This window comes from Podarcis melisellensis (genome assembly GCF_964234715.1).
Source record: "Podarcis melisellensis genome assembly, chromosome: Z".
Classification (NCBI taxonomy): Eukaryota; Metazoa; Chordata; class Lepidosauria; order Squamata; family Lacertidae; genus Podarcis; species Podarcis melisellensis.
In genome coordinates, this window is record NC_138547.1 from 16,903,820 (window position 1) to 16,922,503 (window position 18,684).

Sequence of the window (18,684 nt, forward strand, 5' to 3'; positions counted from 1 at the left end):
TACTTTCTGATCCTTCCTTTTTATCTCACCACCTAAAATTCCTAATAGGAATGCTTCTGGTTTTTAAAGAAATGTATATTTCAATGTTTTCTTTATCTCATTATATATCATTTCCCAGAAGCACTTCATTTTTTTACATTCCCACCACATATGATAAAATGTCCCTTCTTTCTCCTTACATTTCCAACATTTATTACTCACCTTATACATCTTACTTAATTTGACTGGTGTTATATACCATCGATATATCATTTTCATAACATTTTCTTTAATTGTGGTGCATGCTGTAAATCTCATCCCTTCCTTCCATAATTTTATCCAATCATCAAATTGAATGTTATATCCAAAATCTTTGGCCCATTGAATCATAGCTGATTTAACCTCTTCATCCTTCAAATGCCATTCTAATAATAATTTATACATCATAGATAAATTTTTAACTTCATTATTCAATACTTCTCGTTGAAACCTAGATTCTTTTTCAAAATAGCCTCTTTCTGCAACCTCTTTTCTAAACATTTCATTAATCTGAAAGTAATGCAGCCAATCATTTACATGTTTCACTTCTTCATATGATTTCATTTTCCACTTACTTCCTTCTTTCTCGATTAAACTCCCATATGTTATCCACCTCCTAGTCATATTGATCTTTTTAACACTCATCACCTCTAATGGTGATAGCCAATGTGGGATTTTTGGTTCCAGTAGGTTTTTATACCTACCCCATACCTCGATCAGAGATCCTCTAATAATATGATTTTCAAAACCTTTATGCACTCGTTTCTTTTTGTACCATAAATAAGCGTGCCGACCGAATCTATTATCATATCCTTCCAAATCTAACAAATCTGTATTTTCTAATTTCATCCATTCTTTCAACCAACATATACATGATGCTTCATAATATAACCTCAAATCTGGCAGGGCAAAGCCTCCCCGCGCAAGCAACAGTTTAAAGGATCTTTGGGAGCCATTTGCTTTCAATGTGTTTTAAATGTATGGTGTGTTATGCAGCCATGATTTACGACAGCAGACCCAGCTGGGGTGCCTTGGATCCTGTTATCTGGCTAACATTGTTTGGCACGTCTTCCTACATTTGGAGTTGGTGAAAAGGGATATTCAGAGATAAACATAACCCCCAGGGATACAATTTCCTGTCCAGTTCCTTTTTAGCTTTTTTGAGTTAATTTCAAGGCTGTAATTACAATCTTGGTCTCTCGCTGGTGCTGAACTTGCAGATGATGTTTGCTGGTCAGTGTGAGGCTGATCCCTCCTTCGCATGGGCTATCTGAGGATAATCTTCTCTTCATGGCATCTCTGTTGTTTATTTGTTCCTGGAGGCCATGTGCCTCCTATATGCTCTCGACTCCAGTTAAGTATTGTTCTGAAAACTGCAGGGGGAAGGGAGGAGACAGAAAAGTGAAAAGGAAAGATCTCCCTCTTCAGCGTTCTGCTTCTTGGTTACTTGATTAGTCAGATCTGTCAAATATCAGATATTTTACCTGCTCATTCTGTAGTATTGTCTTGGGCTTGCTATTGGGTATTTTATTGAATGATGACGTAATCCAGTTATAACTAACACCACTTGCTAGAAACTGCAGAAGGGGAGAGATGCTATTGTGCTTGGGTCCTGCTTGCAGGTTTCCCATTGGGGCATCCGGTTGGCCATTGTGAGAACAGGATGCTGGACTAGATGAGCCATTGGCCTGATCCAGTACGGCTCATTTTATCTTCTTATATTCAAAGTGATCTGGCCCGTCAGATTCACCCGACAAAGCACCAGCTTCTTGCAAACAAACATTTATAAATAAACAGTGAGCACCCAAAGGTCAGGTTTTCCATGTCCCATACAGGTGGACCTTATATGTGTGGGAGGAAAATATGAATCCCTGTGGCCCACATGTGTGGGTTAAATAACAAAATAATTGGCTGGTTGCCTGAATTCAACACATGGGACTTCGCACAGTCTCCAGCAGGAGAAAGCCCCAATAGCAGAGTTTGAACACACAAAATTCAAGCAGCAGTATAATGTGGGAATTTCGGTTGTTGAACCATTTTCATATCTTGTTCAGTTGCATACAGAGTCCCCTTCTATCTACCTCTCTTGGTATGAACAGACCATACACTGTTAAGTAAGTTTAAAATGATATACTTACAAAATGTTCCAAATGACAGATTTATGCATTTATCCAAGCAGTAGCAAGTAGAACACAGGCAGAATACTCTTGGATAGAAAAGACAGAAATATAGCTTCAAACAAGTGCTCTAAACTAAACACTTGCTTAAGCACACCTTCCTTGATAAGTTACATGGCATAGAGAGAGCATGAAAGAGAGAGAGCAGAAAGAGAAGGCTTCACTTCCTCTCTCATCCGAGAAAAGGGGCATGGCTAGCTGAGTCTAGGAATATAACTCTGTAGTCTTAACCCCTTCATGCACTAACTAGCACTCACACATAGTTATGTTTGACTGCAATTTCCCACAATCTGTCTTTGTTTCACCTTCCTTTCTCTCAGTGTTACAAGCACCCGGGTAGTAAATAACATCTGCTTGCAATTTCTTGCTCCTTTGCAAGAAGGGAGAGGGAGATGCATAGAACCATCATGCTCTGATTGTCTGCCTGTGATTAATGACACACCTGTTCAACAGCCCAGCCAGCCCAGAGCATCCATCCAGGGCAGGTAGGTCATTAATCACATTGTGTGGAGGGAGCTGCATTGATTTACTGGAAGCAGAGAAGCTGGCAGCACCTTCATGTTCTTTTGCCTTGGCTCACAGAGTCTGCCTCTGTAACATTTTGGAATCTGGAACTGGTTACTTTAGGGACGCTCTGAATAACAGCCACAGATTTCTGCTCCTTACATCAAAACCACCTCTTTACTCTGTTGCTGAGGAGTGTCTCAAACAGGCTGTGAGTTTGAGAATGTTACTGCTTTGTATCATCATCAGCAGCAACATGATGCAACTAAGTGGGCAAATGTTGGCCCTGGCAGCTTATTGCAATAACATTGTGACATTCAGAACTGGGTACCCTGAGTTCAAGGGTGTATATAGGGGTTGGCAACGTTGGCCCCTGCCAAGTATGCAGGTCCAAGCCCAGTGGGGATGCAAAAATCACACCTCTCCACTCTTGCAAGGAGTGGCTAGAGGCCTGCCCACCCATACATGCACTCTCCTGACCACTTATCCACTGCTCTGCAGGGGATGGAGGGAGTGCCAATACAACTCCTTGCCAAGGATGCAAGGAAGCCTAGCTTTCCTTTTCCCTCCTCCTCCCTGTTTCCTTTTGTGCTGTACTTTTTAGATTGTAATTCCAAGGTCTGTGGAGGGGAGGGGCCTCTGGGAGTCTTTTTAGCTGAAAAGTGGGGTAAAGAAATGCTTTAAATAAACCAAGCAACCTGCAATTGCCCACGGAAAGTAAGCCTCACCCCTAAGGTTTTTCTGTTAAGCCAGAGACTTGTTTACATGTTACCCTGAGAACAGGGACAGGCTGTCTCTCCACATGTACAAGCATCTACGTGAAAAGTGTGTACACTTGCTGATGTGTACAACTGTTTGTTCCCAGAGGCAGCACACTTGTTACACATTTTAACCATGTGCGCACATACAGATTGCACACTTGCTGAACATCATGTGTGAACACATCTCCTGAAATTCAGAAGCCAAGTTCAAGGTGTTACTATTAGTATATGAAGCCCTGAACAACTTCAGGCCAGTTTACCTATTCAGTTGCCTTACCCATATACACTCATTCAACTGCTTCAATCTGCAGAACTATTACAGGTGCCATATACAGTGGTACCTTGGTTTACGAACTTAATCCGTTCCGGAAGTCTGTTCTTAAACCAAAACTGTTCTTAAACTGAGGTGTGCTTTCCCTAATGAGGCCTCCTGCCGCTAGTCCCCTTCCACCGGTCAGATTCTGTTCTTAGACCGAGGTAAAGTTCTCAAACCGGGACACTATTTCCAGTTTTGCGGAGTTCGTAAACCGAATCGTTCTTTAACTGGACTGTTCTTAAACCAAGGTACCACTGTATACCCATTCTGCATTTGAAGGAAAACAATCTTTTAGTGCGGCACACTTTGGAACTCCCTGGCTATTGACATCAGGCAGGTGCCTTTGCTGTACTCTTCTGGTGCATGCTTATACATGTGCAGAGACACCCTGTCCCTGCTGAGAGGCAGTGATTGGCTGTACTCTTTCTGGTTCCTGCTAAAAACATTCCTGCTTAGACAATCCTACCCAAATCTTTAGAAAGTTGGTGTGAGATTTGATCTGTTTTTAGTCTATTGCTATTTTAACTTTTTGAATTTCCTGCAGTCACTGTAACCAATACACCAAACTGATCATTATATTTCAGAGACTGGCATTGATGATTTTAGTTGTACTATGTTTCGGGGTTCTAATTATTCATTTGATTTATTCAGTGTTATTTTTCTAGAAAATGATGTGCCGGAAATCAGTGGTGCCCATCTGCATGGTGTCAGGAAGGAGTTCCGGCGAGTTCCGGCTGGAAAAAAGCCCAGGTTTTATTGTTTACTGCTGGTTTTATTCTTCATTGCCTCCATCCAACACACACTTTGCACGGGAGTAAGCCCCATTGAGCTCAGTGGGGCTTACTTCTGAGTAGACACATACAGGATTGCACCCTCTGCTTTGTTGAAATTTATTTTACCCTGCAATCTGCTTTGAGGCTCTTAAAGGTAGCCTGGAAATATTATAGTAAGAAGTTTCGCGGCTTCCCCATGGGCTTGATGGTATATCAAATTATTTCTGAGCAGTCTTCGCTCAGCAGATCAATGTGCAAAAGGCTGCATTTAAGTTCCAGAACATGGTTTCGCATCATAAGAACACAAGAACAGCTTGCTAGATGAGACCAGTGATCCATCGAGTCCAGCATGCTGTTCTTACAGTGGCCAACCATATACACCAATGTGGAGCTCCCCCCTCCAATATCTCCCCGAATTCCACTGCAACAGGCCTCCCCCCCCCCTAATCAATTTACTGAGTCAACAGAGACAAAACTGGCAGCCTTTGTGGTCTCATTTGCCTGGAAACCCGTGGTACGGAGGTGATATCGATTTGGCTGGACTCTGATGGCAGGATTAGCTTTTGCCTCGTAGACACATCTTCAGGCACAAACATTCTCTAATCCTTTAAACACACACACACACACACACACACACACACACACACACACACACACACACACACTCATCCAGCAAGCCCGACTGCAGGAAACTGGCTAGCTGTGGTTGGCGGAACAATTGTGGGTTTGGGGGGGGGGAGAGACCGGGAGGGAAAGCACCATGACTGTAATGCACAGTGGTGGTGCTGGAGGAGTGCTGAGCCGCTGAAGAGAGGCATCTCAGGGAGACTGCAGAGCTCCTAGCCCATCTGCCTGACAGCTATAAAACTGACTCAAGTTGACTTGGGATAACCGCTAAGCAGCCTCCTCCTTGCTGGAAGCTGAAGGCTCTTGGCTGCCCTTTTGAAGTCTGAGGAGAGGGGTGGGGGAGAAGACGGGAGGAGAGAGAAAGTGTGTGTCTGCAATTTCTGCACCTCCTCCTGCTCTGCTCCCTCTCAGTTTCGCCCCAGTCCTCCACCGACCAGAGCCTGTTGCACCTGGACCCTTGCAGCATCTTTTCCCCCCCTGCACTTGAAAAAGCAAGCATCTGGCTGTCTGGCTGGCTCTCACATTCTCCAAGGTAGGTTTTTTTCTTTTTTTTCTTTTAAAAAGAAACTCAAATTTCCCTTTTCTTTTGCTTGTTGGTGTGTGTGTTTCATGTTTAATTGCACCCACTTCACAGATTCCAAACACACACACACTTTCCTACTAAATAGCTTTCAGGGGAAAACATCTTTGCATTTTTGGTTGAGACAGAGCTTTTCTCTAGGTGCTGTGTGAGGCAGGAGGCTGTTATATAATACGAGTGTAGCGATCCCAGAATGGGCAGCCACCTTGACTTTTTCCCTTCTGTGTCCTGCTAAGTGCATTTCCTTGGAAAGTCCTCCCTGCCCCCAAATAACCAAAGCCAGAGAGGCATTTTGGAATCACTGTTCTGCTGATGGGGGTTTTCTTATTTAATATATATAGAAGTAGGAACAATAGGCTTTTTTTTCTCTCTTTCCCTCCTTCTCCAGTCTTTTGGACTGAATGAAGAATAATTATTTGGCTGGCTTTGGACCAGAGGTGGCTTGAAACTCTAATGAAAACCAAGTGCTCTGGGTAGGTTTCAGCCACCTGTCCCCAGGATGTGCAGTCAATAATTTTGGGGATTTAAATTTAATTGCTATGGATTCTGAGCTTTGGGAAACCAAGTGCAGTGAAGCCCACAAACTCTCCTTTCTTGGACATTTTGAAGCAGAGGTTGGGTGGCCACCTGCCAGGCAATATTTGGTTGTGATTCCTCCTTTGCGGGGGGATTGACTAGATGGCCCTTGGGGGTCCTTCCAACTCTTATTATTCTATGAAAATTGACACCGTGAAAGGGTGGATGAAAATATGATACTCTGTTGGGACTCCACTTGACAAAAACCTTGGCTGTCTCCATGGCCAAAAGCAGGGCTGGCCTGTAGGTCTAATTAATTAATTTATAATCTGCTTACCACATTTATATCCCACCTTCCCTCCAAAGAGTTCAAGGGGGCATACATAGTTCTTTTCCCCATTTTATCTTCGCAACAATCTTGTGAGGTTGTTTACTGGGTGAGAGAGATGTAGGTTAGCCTCCAAGCTGACTCAGTCAGTTTCATGGCTGAGGTAGTCCAGCACTCTAGCCACTGCACCACCTATGTAGATGTCTGGCCTGGGTTTTTGTAGGGTTCTGAGCATTGCCAGTTTTTTCTTCTGTGAAATGGGCATTTTGTGAGGCACATGACAGCTTCTTAGATTTCAAGATGTATCCCCCCCCCCGAGGCCCAAAAGGGTTAGAGACCCCTGCTGATGTGAAAGGAACAGGAGTGTGGTTTTTATGAAGGATAGAAATGGGGGGATAAATAGATGTTTCGAAAATTGGACGTTGAAATAACTGAGACACAGGGACCAGCATCAGGGGTGCATCAAAGTAAGTTCTGCCCAGAGTAGGGGCATTGAAATGAATGAAACAAATTCCTGCAGGAGGATGGGTCAGTTGACCCACTGGGCTCCCTTCCAAATCTACCATTGTACAATTCTAATATTCTACAACTCTCAGACAGCCATGTTCATTCATTTCATTGCATCTGCTCTGTAAATGAAGGGCATGACATGAGCAGTCAATGTGCTTTGGGTGTAATAAGAGCCTGGTGGATCAGGCCAATGACCCACCTAGTCCAGCATCCTGCTTTCACAATAGCCCACAATATGCTCCAAATGGGAAGCCTGCAAGCAAGACCCATGTGCAACAGCACTCTCCAGTTGTGTTTCCCAATGTCTGGTATTCAGGGATAGACTGCCCCAAGGCATGGAGGTTCCGCCATCACAGTACACCTCCACATGGAGAGCCTGCTGGATTGGATCAATGGCCCATCTAGTCCAGCATTTTTTTCTTACAGTGAATATTGGGGTACCCATTATGGGAAACCCACAAGCAGAACCTGAGTGCAAAAGTCCTCTCCCCTCCTGTGATTTCCAGCAACTGGCATTCAGAAGCATTACTGCTGCTGACAGTGGAAGTAGAACATAGCCATTGTGGTTAGTGGCCACGAATATCCTTATACAATCATAGAATCATAGAATTGTCAGTTGGAAGGGATCCTGAAAGTCATCTAGTCCAGCCCCCTGCAGTGCAGGAATCCTGGATGGGCTTGAACCACCTGCCTCCACAAATTTCTTTTAAAGCAACCCAAGTTGGTGTCCATCACTGTCTCCTGTGGCAGCAAATTTCATCGTTTAAATAAGTGTTGTGTGAAGAAGTATCTTCTCTTGTCTGTAATGAATATTCCAAGATTCATCTTCATTGGGTGGCCCCACAGAGGCCAAATGTATTCATTTTCTTTGCCTACTCTTGTACGCTTCTAGCAGATCCCCATACAAAGTCATACATTCACACCATACTTTTAAAACAGTGTGATACTGCTTTATGCAGTCATGGATTCCCCCAAAGGATCCTGGGAACTGAAGTCTGTTCAGGGTGCTGAAAGTTGTTAGGAGACCCTTCTGTTTCCCTCTGAGAGAGAGCTACAGTTCCCTCTGTGGTTTACACAACCATTTCATCTTCCCAGGGATCTGTGGGAATTATAGTTTGGGGGGCAGGTGGGAATAGGGGTATACTAACAACCCTCAGAACCCTTAACAAACCAAGATTCTTTCAGGGAAGCCATGGCTGTTTAGAGCAGCATGCTACTGCTTCAAATGTAGGGTGAGGATTTGGATGTTGGAAGATTCAGGGCAGATGAAATAAAGTCTGTCTTCACACAGCACATATTTAAACTGTGGAACTCCCTCCTACAGTAGGCAATGATGGCCACCAATGTACAGTCATACCTCGGGTTACAAACGCTGTGGCTTGCGCGTTTTTGGGTTGCAGAAGTACCGGAATGGGTTACTTCCAGGTTTCGGTGCTCGCAGAAACACAAAATGACATCACACACATGCGCAGAAGCACCAAATCGCATCACACACATGTGCAGACATGGCGCTTCAGGCTGCGAACGCTGTGGGTTGCAAACATGCCTCCCACATGGATCACGTTCACAACTGGAGGTATGACTGTAGATTGCTTTAAAAGAGGATTAGACAAATTCATGGAGGAGGAGGAGGAGGCTACAGCTGGAGCCATTAATGCTTTTGAATACCAGTTGCTGGAAACCACAGGGTGGGAGAGTGAATCTTTCCTTCAAGGCTGGGCACCTTTATGGGGCATCACCTTCTGTTCACCCCATGATCCGGTGAGGGACATGGAGTTGTGGGGTTTCCCCAGGCCAGTTCAAACCCCAAAATTGGCTTCGCACCAGCACAGGAAATGGATTACAACCTGCCTGCCAATTGGCCAATGGCGGGCAGGCTGACCAAAGGTTCTACCCCTGGAGCAGCTTAGACTGGAGCCAGCAGGCTTCACTCTGGTCCACAGTTTGGGAATTTAAACCCATCCAGCCTCCACCTCCTTGTCCAGTTCCTAGTTGGATCTCCCACCGCCTCTCCCTTTTCCTTGGCTCTTGGGCTCTGAATGACCTTGCTATGGACTATTGTTGGTCGCCATATTCGGGGCCAGGCAGGAATTTGTCAGACTGATTCAGGGCCAAGCAGACTAACTGGATCTGTCCTTTGGTTTTGCCTGCCTCATAGCAGTTGTCACAACTTTGGGGGTTAAGGCATTGAGTAAACCTGAGTCTTCATTGGAGGGGAGGTTGTAGCCTCTGCCTGCCTCTCCAATTTTCAGGGCTGTCTTGTTAAATGAATCTGAGAGGAGTTGTTTTTGTCCTGAAGCCCAGGCAGGAGCTAGGGCCATAGCACTCCTCAAGGTGACCACCCTTGTGTCATAGGGGTTGACCTCTTCAACTAGGAGTGACCCCTACAAGTATACCCCAAGAGGCAGGCAGGCAGGCTGACAATTCAAATAGTTATACCCAATGCCTTGGCAAAGGTGGTAGCCTGATTTGACCCAAATTAATGTGTGCTTTCTTGGGAGGCGGATATGGGTGCCAGGGGCGCTTGGTTCATACAATGTTCGAATCCTGTTTCTCACTGGGGCATCCGTTTGACCACTGTGACAACAGAATGGTGGAGTAAATGGGTCATTGACCTGATCCACCAATCTCTTCTTATGTTCTTTTTTAAAAAATATATCTTGGAGTCAAGGAGTTTGCCCATTTGCTGCAGACAAGCTGGCTGTCCTCCCTTCTGCTCCCCAATGGGTGTAGGATGGTGGCAGCAGCCTCTGGCTGCCAAAATGGTATTATGTCCTTTCTTCCTTTGGGGGCTCTGAAGCTGCCTTCTTTGAGAGCTTCCAGAAGAGTTTGAACACCTATGGACAATCATCTTCCCATTGCTGAGCCTCACGGATGCCTCTTCTGAGCTAGTTCTTCCCCACAGTCTCTTGTTCCAGTCCTCCAAAATCTCCTTGCCTGGCTGGAACAGGACACCAAGCGACTCAGACACAGTCTGAACATCCATGCAGCTTTAATATAATCATCCAGCTTGGGAAAATCCAGCACCTCCACTCCTGGCAGGCGGAGAGGCGGGGATGAGTCGGAAATTCACGCTCTCCAGGCAGCCAAAGAAAGTGGGGAGTTGGGGGAAGAAGCCAGCACTACTCTGAAAGGCTGAGTTTTCTTAGAAAGGGGAATCCTCGGCGTCTCTTCTGTAAGACGGAGGAGGAGGAGCCCAAAGAGGGAAGGGGAAGTGGTGGGCAAATATGTCAATTTCACTTTATTTAATACCCTACATTTCTTCCAAGGTGCTCATGGAGGTGATACGTAGTCCTCCCTCTCCCCATTTTATCCTCACAACAACCCTGTGAAGCATAGGCGCCGACTCCATGGGGCCTGAGGGGGCCCGAGCCCCCTCAAAAATTCGTTTGGGGGGGCTCCGCCCCCCCAATAATTTAAGAGAATTATTAGTTATATTATGCTTTGTAAAATCACAAAATTATGTTAGTATTTTTTATTTTCCTTGTTTGACGATAGTTACCTTTTAAAATACATTCAGTAATGAGTTAAAACAAAGCCACTCCCGATCTAGAGAGGGCGTGGGGCTGCGGGCTCTCGACCCATCAACAATCTCGCGGGGCTGGCGTCAGCCCCGCGAGAAGCGGGGATTCCCCCTAGCTCATTAATATTCACCGCCCACGGCGGCAGCCAATCGGCTGCCGCAAAGGGCGGGCCCTCACAGGTTCACTTAAGGTCGGGGTAGCCCAGGGCTCGCCCCTTTCGTTCCCCCAGCAGCAGCGGTTTGGAGGTCTTGGGCCCCCCCAATATTTTTTATAAGTCGGTATGGGCCCCCGCCCCCCCAATATTTTTTATAAGTCGGCGCCCCTGCTGTGAAGTGAGGCTGAAAGGGAGTCACTGACCCCCCAGGTCACACCTAGTGAGCTTCATGGCCCAACGGGGGCATTTGAATTCTGGTCTCCCAGGTCCTAGTCCGACACTCTGACCACTACGATCCACCGCACTGGCTCTTTCTCTCAATTTATCACTTTTCCAATCTTAAGTTCAGTCAATCTCCAGATTCATTTGCTTTTTTTTTTTTAAAGTTCTCATGAAAAGTTATCAGCACCTTAGTACATATTTTCCCTAATAGACACTTGTTTGTATATAGTTTTCCCTCATCTACACATTTACACAATGCAGTTTCTCCCAATGTTTTCTCCCAATGTTTTCACTACGGTAATACATGCATTTTTATGCACACTTTTGCTTTAATATATGCATTTTGGGACATATTATTCGGCAGGAGAACCACACTGCAAGACAATTTTGAAGGATGGCTGCATGTTTTGGAAAGCACTGATTTGGTAGGGTTGTCTTTAAATGCAAATTGAGTTGAATTTTTCCTCCATCCCTGGTCTGGAAGCACCCATTTTTCTACATTTCCATGCAGTGAGAGGGCAGTGATCCCTGACCTCATTCCGAATTGGCTCTGTCAGAGGAGTCAGATTTCCCCCCACATCCCTCAGCAGAACTACACTTTTTAATGAGGGGTCCTTGGGTTTCCTATTCAAAGCTTTTCTCAGAGCAAGGGGAGAAATTCATTGCAAATTTCACACCACTGAAACTCCATGCTTAGATGATGCGGAGGTGTCCTAATAGACTGCCCCCCCCAACCTGGAATACAAGCAGAATGGCAGTTCCAAGCGGGCAGCTTGTCCCCCACACCACATTGTGATGGGGCAATTATTTATTTGCCAACATGTATACGCCACTTGATTGTAAACCTCTAAGCAATTTACAAAAATATATATATTAAGATTATCAGTAAAAACGGTTGAAAACTTTTTTAGATAATACAAATCAACAGGGGGGAAGAGAGAGACTAAAACATGTCAACATCTATGTGCCTAAACAAAAATGTTTAAAGCAGGCACCGAAAAGAATACAGTGAAGGTGCCTGCCTGACATCAATAGGCAAGGAGTTCCGAAGTGCATGTGTGCCACACTGAAAGCTCAATTTCTCACAACTGTGGGAATGAGTATCATGTGGCACCTCTAACAGTGTCAGTTCTGCAGAACGATGAGCACCTATGGAGCAAGATGGTCCTGCAGTGATGACCAAATTCCTCAGTGCTTGTTTCCTGCCAGATTTTTCATTCCTTCATTTCATACAATTTATACACTGCTTTTTTGTTATTAAAAAAATATACACATGAAAGCAGCTAAACCTGCAGAGTTTTTAATACAGCCGTTCATAGAAACATAGAATTATAGAGTTAGAAGGGGACCCAAAAGGCCATCTAATCCAATTCTGAAAAAATTCAACCTTTGCTTCTTGCTTTCTTAGGATGAAGAGAATCAAGGGGACCTGGGAGTGCAGCTTTATTGGCGACTGCACTCACCTGAAAGGGGCTCTTGCATTCGCACTCTTCATAGGGAACGTTGCCCTGGTGATATCACAAGTGAGAATTTTCTTCATTCACAAATGTATTAAAAATATCCATATACCACCAGGTATGCTAGCACCTCCAGGTGCTGCCCAGTGACAATGTGTAAAATGCAATACAAGCAGTGGTCTAGTGGTTGGGGGTCACCGGGTGTGTGTGTGTGTCAAAGACCTGTTACTATTTCTGCAACAGCATCCCAAAAGGCTCCCTGTCTCTGGGATCCTTGAGCCGACCAATCAGCATGAAAGGCGTGGTTTGTTTAGCCACTGGGAAGAAGCCTTCTTGCCCTTTGCACTAATTGGATCCAGTCAGAGTGAAAGGAGTTGAGTCAGCCCTGAGAATGGGCTCCTGGTGCCCCTCTGGATAAGGTAAATGGGAGGAACACCAAGGAGTTGCCCTGTAAGCTGAAAAGCTAAGCATTTAGGAACGTTGAAAAGACAACAGAAGGAATGCTTCCATTTCAAGAGAATGGGGTACAAGTTCTGTTACGTACAATGGCACTTCAATGAAAACACAGCTTAAGTCTCTCTGAAAGAAGATCTTGGAGCACTCCAAATGATTTGTCCACATACATGCACAGAAAAATAGCAGATTTAGCTGAAAGGAAACACATGGAGATCTGCACTGATCATTGTAATGCATCCCTAATTATTACTGTTGTATAATTAGAAAGTTATTGTATAATCTTAGAAGGGGGCCTGGCTATGACTCTCATGAAGGAACCCTGCACTTCTGAATTTGCCACTACACTACTGAATGCAAGTACAGAATATGCAATACAATTTAAAATCGGACACAAATGAAGCAATCAAGATGTACTGTACAGAAAAATGACAAGAGGCAGGCATGAAGAATCAGTGTGTGTCAAAAGGACCATAGTTCAGTGGTAGAGCCCCTGTTCTGCATGCAGAAGGTTCGGTCCTCAATGGCACCCTTGCTCCACCATGGTGAAACCCTATCCTGAAACCTTGGAAAGACACTGTCAGTGAGTGTAAGCAGTACTTTGACATATAAACCAAGGGTTTTACTCATTAGGCAGATTCCTATGTCCCTACCTATATCTGCTGTCAGATGCAGAATTATGAGGACTTACTTTATGTTTAACTGAAGGAGCAACTGCTGAGTCCCTGCTTTGCTTGCAGGAGGTCCCAGCTTCAGCCTCCAGTGGCATCTCCAAGTAGGATGAATGTCTCCTATCTGAAATCCTAGAGAACCTCTGCCAGTCCATGTCAAAGATACTGAGCTGGATGTGCCAGTGGTCTGACATGGCTGCTCTGCACAAGTATGTGCTAAATATGAGCAACCCATAAACTGGGGCTCCTGTCTTCAGTGGGGGAAGGAAATGGAGATGCAGCTGCCAGATGGGCATGAAACCTCAAATGAACTGAAGTAGGACAGAAATGGGGAAAGAATTGGTTTGCTGAAGTATCCCTTTAACCAATCAACCCATCTTGCCTCTAATTTATTTTCTTTGCCCCTAAATGGCAAACAGGAGAACCTTCAGGCATCCAACAGCCTTGAGGAAGGCAGCGACATCACTGCCCACTGGTGGGGTGAGTGGACCAAGTGGACGGCTTGCACCCGGACATGTGGGGGAGGAGTCAAATCCCAAGAGAGGCACTGCTTGCGGCAGAGGTAAACCCCTTGCTCCAATGAACTCATCTCACCCCCCCCATCCTCTGAACAATAAAACCTTCCCATTGGTTCCGAAGGGACCGTCTCAGGCAGCCTCCCTCGAATCAGGTGCCCTCAAGGTTGAACCGGGGCTGATGGGAGCTGTAATCCACAGCCATCTGGATAGGGCTTCCTGGTGATTTGTTGCAGGAAGGATAACATTTTCAGCCAAGGGATCACTGTCCCCTTGAAGGGAACCTTCAGAAAGGTGGGCGTGGCCAGGACAAAAGCAGGCAGGTTAGTGGCTGTGATTCTTACCATTGTGTAGCCAGATAAATTCCAGCTGCACACAGCACAGAGGTTCCTTTTATATGCAGATGTATCTTTCCATCCTCCATCCAGGTAAGAAAGAGGCATTATCCCAGTTCAAAAACGCTATTCCAACCAGGCAAACGCACTGAAGGAGGCAGTGAAGCAGGGGTATCAAGAGAGGTTGTGTGTAGCCTTGGGAGAATTTTAAGGGCCACATAAGAGGTGACACGGGACACGGGTGGTGCTGTGGGTTAAACCACAGAGCCTAGGACTTGCTGATCAGAAGGTTGGCAGTTCGAATCCCCACAATGGGGTGAGCTCCTGTTGCTCGGTCCCTGCTCCTGCCCACCTAGCAGTTCAAAAGCACATCAAAGTGGAAGTAGATAAATAGGTACCGCTCCGGCGGGAAGGTGAACGGTGTTTCTTTGTGCTGCTCTGGTTCGCCAGAAGCGGCTTAGTCATGTTGGCCACATGACCCGGAAGCTGTACACCGGCTCCCTCGGCCAATAAAGTGAGATGAGCACCACAACCCCAGAGTCGGTCACGACTGGACCTGATGGTCAGGGGTCCCTTTACCTTTATTCTTGCTGATATTTGGAAGACATTCTGGGGCCCTTTCTTTTGGATGATAATGATGCGTTTCATTTTTCACTTGACTTGATCCTGTTTCCTTTTCTTTCTGTGTTTAGAAAGAAGTCCATGACGGGGCTCGCTAATAAAACATGCACTGGGACATCAAAAAGATACCAGCTATGCAAAGTGCAAGTAAGAGGAGCATTTTCATGCTTTAAAAAAATTATTATTGAGATGCAGCTTTCAGTCATAACTAGCAAGGTACAGATTCCATGCAGCTGTAGAAAATATGAACCAGCTACCACCACTATTTCAAACTCAGGCCACCTTCACACCATACATTTAAAGTGCTATGATGCCGCTTTAAACAGCCATGGCTTCCACCAAATAATCCTAGGAAGCGGAATTTATTAAGCGTGTTGAGAGTTGCTTGCAAACCCCCATTCCTCTCCCAGAGCTACAGTTTCCAGAGTTCCACAGTGTGAAGAAGAACTGGTTGTTAAACCACTCTGGAAATTGTAGCTCTGTTCTCAGGATTCTTCAAAGCCTTAATAGTATGGTGTGGATATCATCATCATCACCCTCGATTAGTAGAAATAGTAACCTTCCTAATGCCAGTTGTTGGAAACCACAGGAGGGGAGAGGGCTCTTGTGCTCAGATCCTGTTTGCTGGTTTCCCACAGGCATCTAGCTGGCCTCTGTGAAAAGAGGTTGCTCTGGACTAGAGGAGCACTGGCCTGATCCAGCAGGCTGTTCTGGTGTTCTTTTAGTAGCCTGATCGTAACAGTCCCAGGATCTTCCTGATTCCCTTGCACATTTGGGTTTTGACAGCCCACCATCAGTTCACCCGCAAGGGCAGGAAAAGCCTCTGGAATGTAGAAGCAGACTCTTCTTCTCCTCCTCCTCCTCTTCCTCATCTGGACTCGTCTCTTCCTTTTCCAGCAGTGTCCCCCGAATGGCAGGAGCTTCCGGGAGCAGCAGTGCACATCCTTCAACTCCCACATGTACAACGGGCGGACGTATCAATGGAAGCCATTGTATCCTGGTAAACAAGGAGGCCTTTTGTCCAGGCGCTTTTGATAAGGCAAAGCTTACTCTCACCCCACCTCATCCAAAAAAGACAGAAAGACAGGGGCGCGCACTCACTCACACACACACAGAGGATTTGAAATGAATGGAGTTCTCTTCTGTTCTAGGAAGGAGGCTCCAACCAGATTTTATCAGAGGAGCAAAACTCCCCACCCACTTCTTTCCCTGGGCTCAAAGGCCTCTGCAGTTGCAACAGCTGCTTTGAAAAAGACAAGAAGGGAGTAGGGGAGTGGAAGCATTGTGATGAACTAGGACTGGGTCAAATATCCACTACAGTGGTACCTCGGGTTACATATGCTCCAGGTTGCATACGCTTCAGGTTACAGACTCCGCTAACCCAGAAATAGTGCTTCAGGTTAAGAACTTTGATTCAGGTTGAGAACAGAAATCGTGCTCTGGCGGTGCGGCGGCAGCGGGAGGCCCCATTAGCTAAAGTGGTGCTTCAGGTTAAGAGCAGTTTCAGGTTAAGTACAGACCTCTGGAACGAATTAAGTACTTAACCCGAGGTACCACTGTAGTTTCTAATGCATATGCAGAAATGACCCTATGTGACAGCCAATCTTGAACTTGCTTGTGGGTTGCTGCTGTTGTTATTTAAATCGATTAGTTGCTTTTGCTCTTTCAGTGCCTTACAACAATCAAACAAACCCCGTAAATACATTAAAGCATCCCACCCACTCTAAAAGGCCCTAGATAGTTAAGAGCTAAAGGCTTGGTTAAAAAGGAATGTTTTTGTCTGAAGATATATATAATGATGGCATTAGGCAAGCCTCCTGGAGAGAGCACTGCACAAGCAGGGAGCCACCACTGAAAAGGCCTTGTTCATGTGTTGCCACTATCTGGGCCTCCTGTGGAGGCAGACACAATAAGAGCCTCAGAGGTTAGAACGCCACTTCAAGGTACATCAAATACTTTTCCATATTTTGAGACGCCACCTCAGTGTGTGACAAGTGCACTCAAAAATTTGTGTTATTTACAGTTGTGGTGCATCCATAATGTGTACTTTATGGGGAAGCACACTGGAAAATACCTATTTGGAGGAAATTTGTTCCATAATGTGTATAATAATGTGCATAACAAGCACATTTAAATTTTAAAAGCAGAAGTTTAATGGGTTCCCTCTCCCCCCCAAAAAATCTACACAAAACAGGGCAGGGCAGGCTTTCAGCTGAGTAACAGTGAAAATGAAATGGGATGTCCTAGCCACCATGGAGGCTATGCTCTTCCTTCACAGTCAGAGGCAGTAATGTTTCTGAATGCCAGTTGCTGGAAACCGAAAGAGGGGAGAGTGTTCTTCTGCTCAGATCCTACTTGCTGGTTTCCCATTGAGGTATCTGGTCTGCCACTGTGAGAACGGGATGCTGGACTAGATGAGCCCCCTTTGGTGTGATCCAGCTGCAGAGCTCTTCCTATGTCCTGATGTTATGCTATACTTTCTACCCCACAATGATGGATATTTTGCTGGTGACATTTAATAAGCAACTGCGTGCATTTGTGTGTGTGCATGTGTGTGTGTTTGGTCAGTGTGTGCAATATCATTTGTCCTCCTATCTCCAGATGACTATGTCCACATCTCCAGCAAGCCCTGTGATCTCCACTGCACAACCATCGATGGTCAAAGGCAGCTCATGGTCCTGGCTCGGGACGGGACGTCCTGTAAATACTCCGATTTCCGTGGGGTTTGCGTTTCTGGAAAATGTGAGGTTGTTAAACATTATAGCAACCATATTGTCAGCCCAGGGGGTGAGGGAGATGGGACAAGAAGAGGGGGACACACAAATGACCCTGTTGTGGGGAGCCCAGAATCTGGGAGATGGGTGCTGACCAGTGGGGAACTGCATAGCCATCATGGGGTGAAGTTGCACTAGAGGCTGCTGGAATTTGTAGTTCTGCAGAGTATTCCCAACTTCCACTCTCAGCATCTGTAAAGATCTCAGGGGAGAAAACTTCCAGGCTAGGCTTCTTCCAGCAACATCAGCGAGGAAGTGATGGGTGGGCAAGATCTCTATTGCACCACATGTCCAAGAAGTGAAATAGCTGCCAGCAACCCCTCCTCCTTACCTGTTGGCCAAGGTGACATTGAATATCATTTGATGTGGGGCTTGGGGCAGAGGAGGGTGTCTTGGACCAGGAGCAGAGAGCCAGTAACTCTATTGCCATCCAGTTGATGAAGATCTCTTTGGTCCGTGTGTGTGGCAATGATGGCCCCCAACTTGGATGGCTTTGAAAGAGGGTTGGGGAAATTCATGGAGGAGGAGAAGGCTACCAGTAGCTACTAGCCATGATGGCCATGCTCTGGTCAGAGGCAGTATTGCTTCTGAATGCCAGTTGGGCTTCTTCATTCTACATTGGAACACTTGGCCTGATCCAACAGGCTTTCTTATGTCATGGAGGAGAAGGCTACCCATGGCTACTACCTCCTGTGCTTCAAAGCAACAATGCTTCTGAATACCACTTGTTGGAAACTGCAATGGGGAGAGGGCTCTTGTGCTTATGTCCTGCTTGCAGGCATCCCATTGGGGCACTGGTTGGCCACTGTGAGAAGAGGATGCTGGACTAGATGGGCCACTGGCCTGAT

At 45.7% G+C, this 18,684-nt stretch overlaps 1 protein-coding gene across 6 annotated transcripts in view; it reads left to right on the forward strand.

Moving 5' to 3' along the window:
* The first annotated feature begins 5,358 nt into the window (after positions 1-5,358).
* Positions 5,359-18,684, forward strand: part of ADAMTSL2 (ADAMTS like 2) — a 39,169-nt gene continuing 25,843 nt past the window's right edge. Inside the window, exons 1-6 of one of the 6 annotated variants that reach the window (XM_081897786.1) lie at positions 5,359-5,708; positions 12,419-12,533; positions 14,011-14,153; positions 15,134-15,209; positions 15,960-16,062; positions 17,664-17,809. In XM_081897786.1, coding sequence (XP_081753912.1) covers positions 12,420-12,533; positions 14,011-14,153; positions 15,134-15,209; positions 15,960-16,062; positions 17,664-17,809 — 582 coding nt within the window. In that variant the 5' untranslated portion in view covers positions 5,359-5,708; position 12,419. Of the gene's footprint in view, positions 5,709-12,418; positions 12,534-14,010; positions 14,154-15,133; positions 15,210-15,959; positions 16,063-17,663; positions 17,810-18,684 lie in introns of those variants that run through there. The other 5 variants (XM_081897787.1, XM_081897788.1, XM_081897789.1 and 2 more) reach the window with 5 other exon arrangements.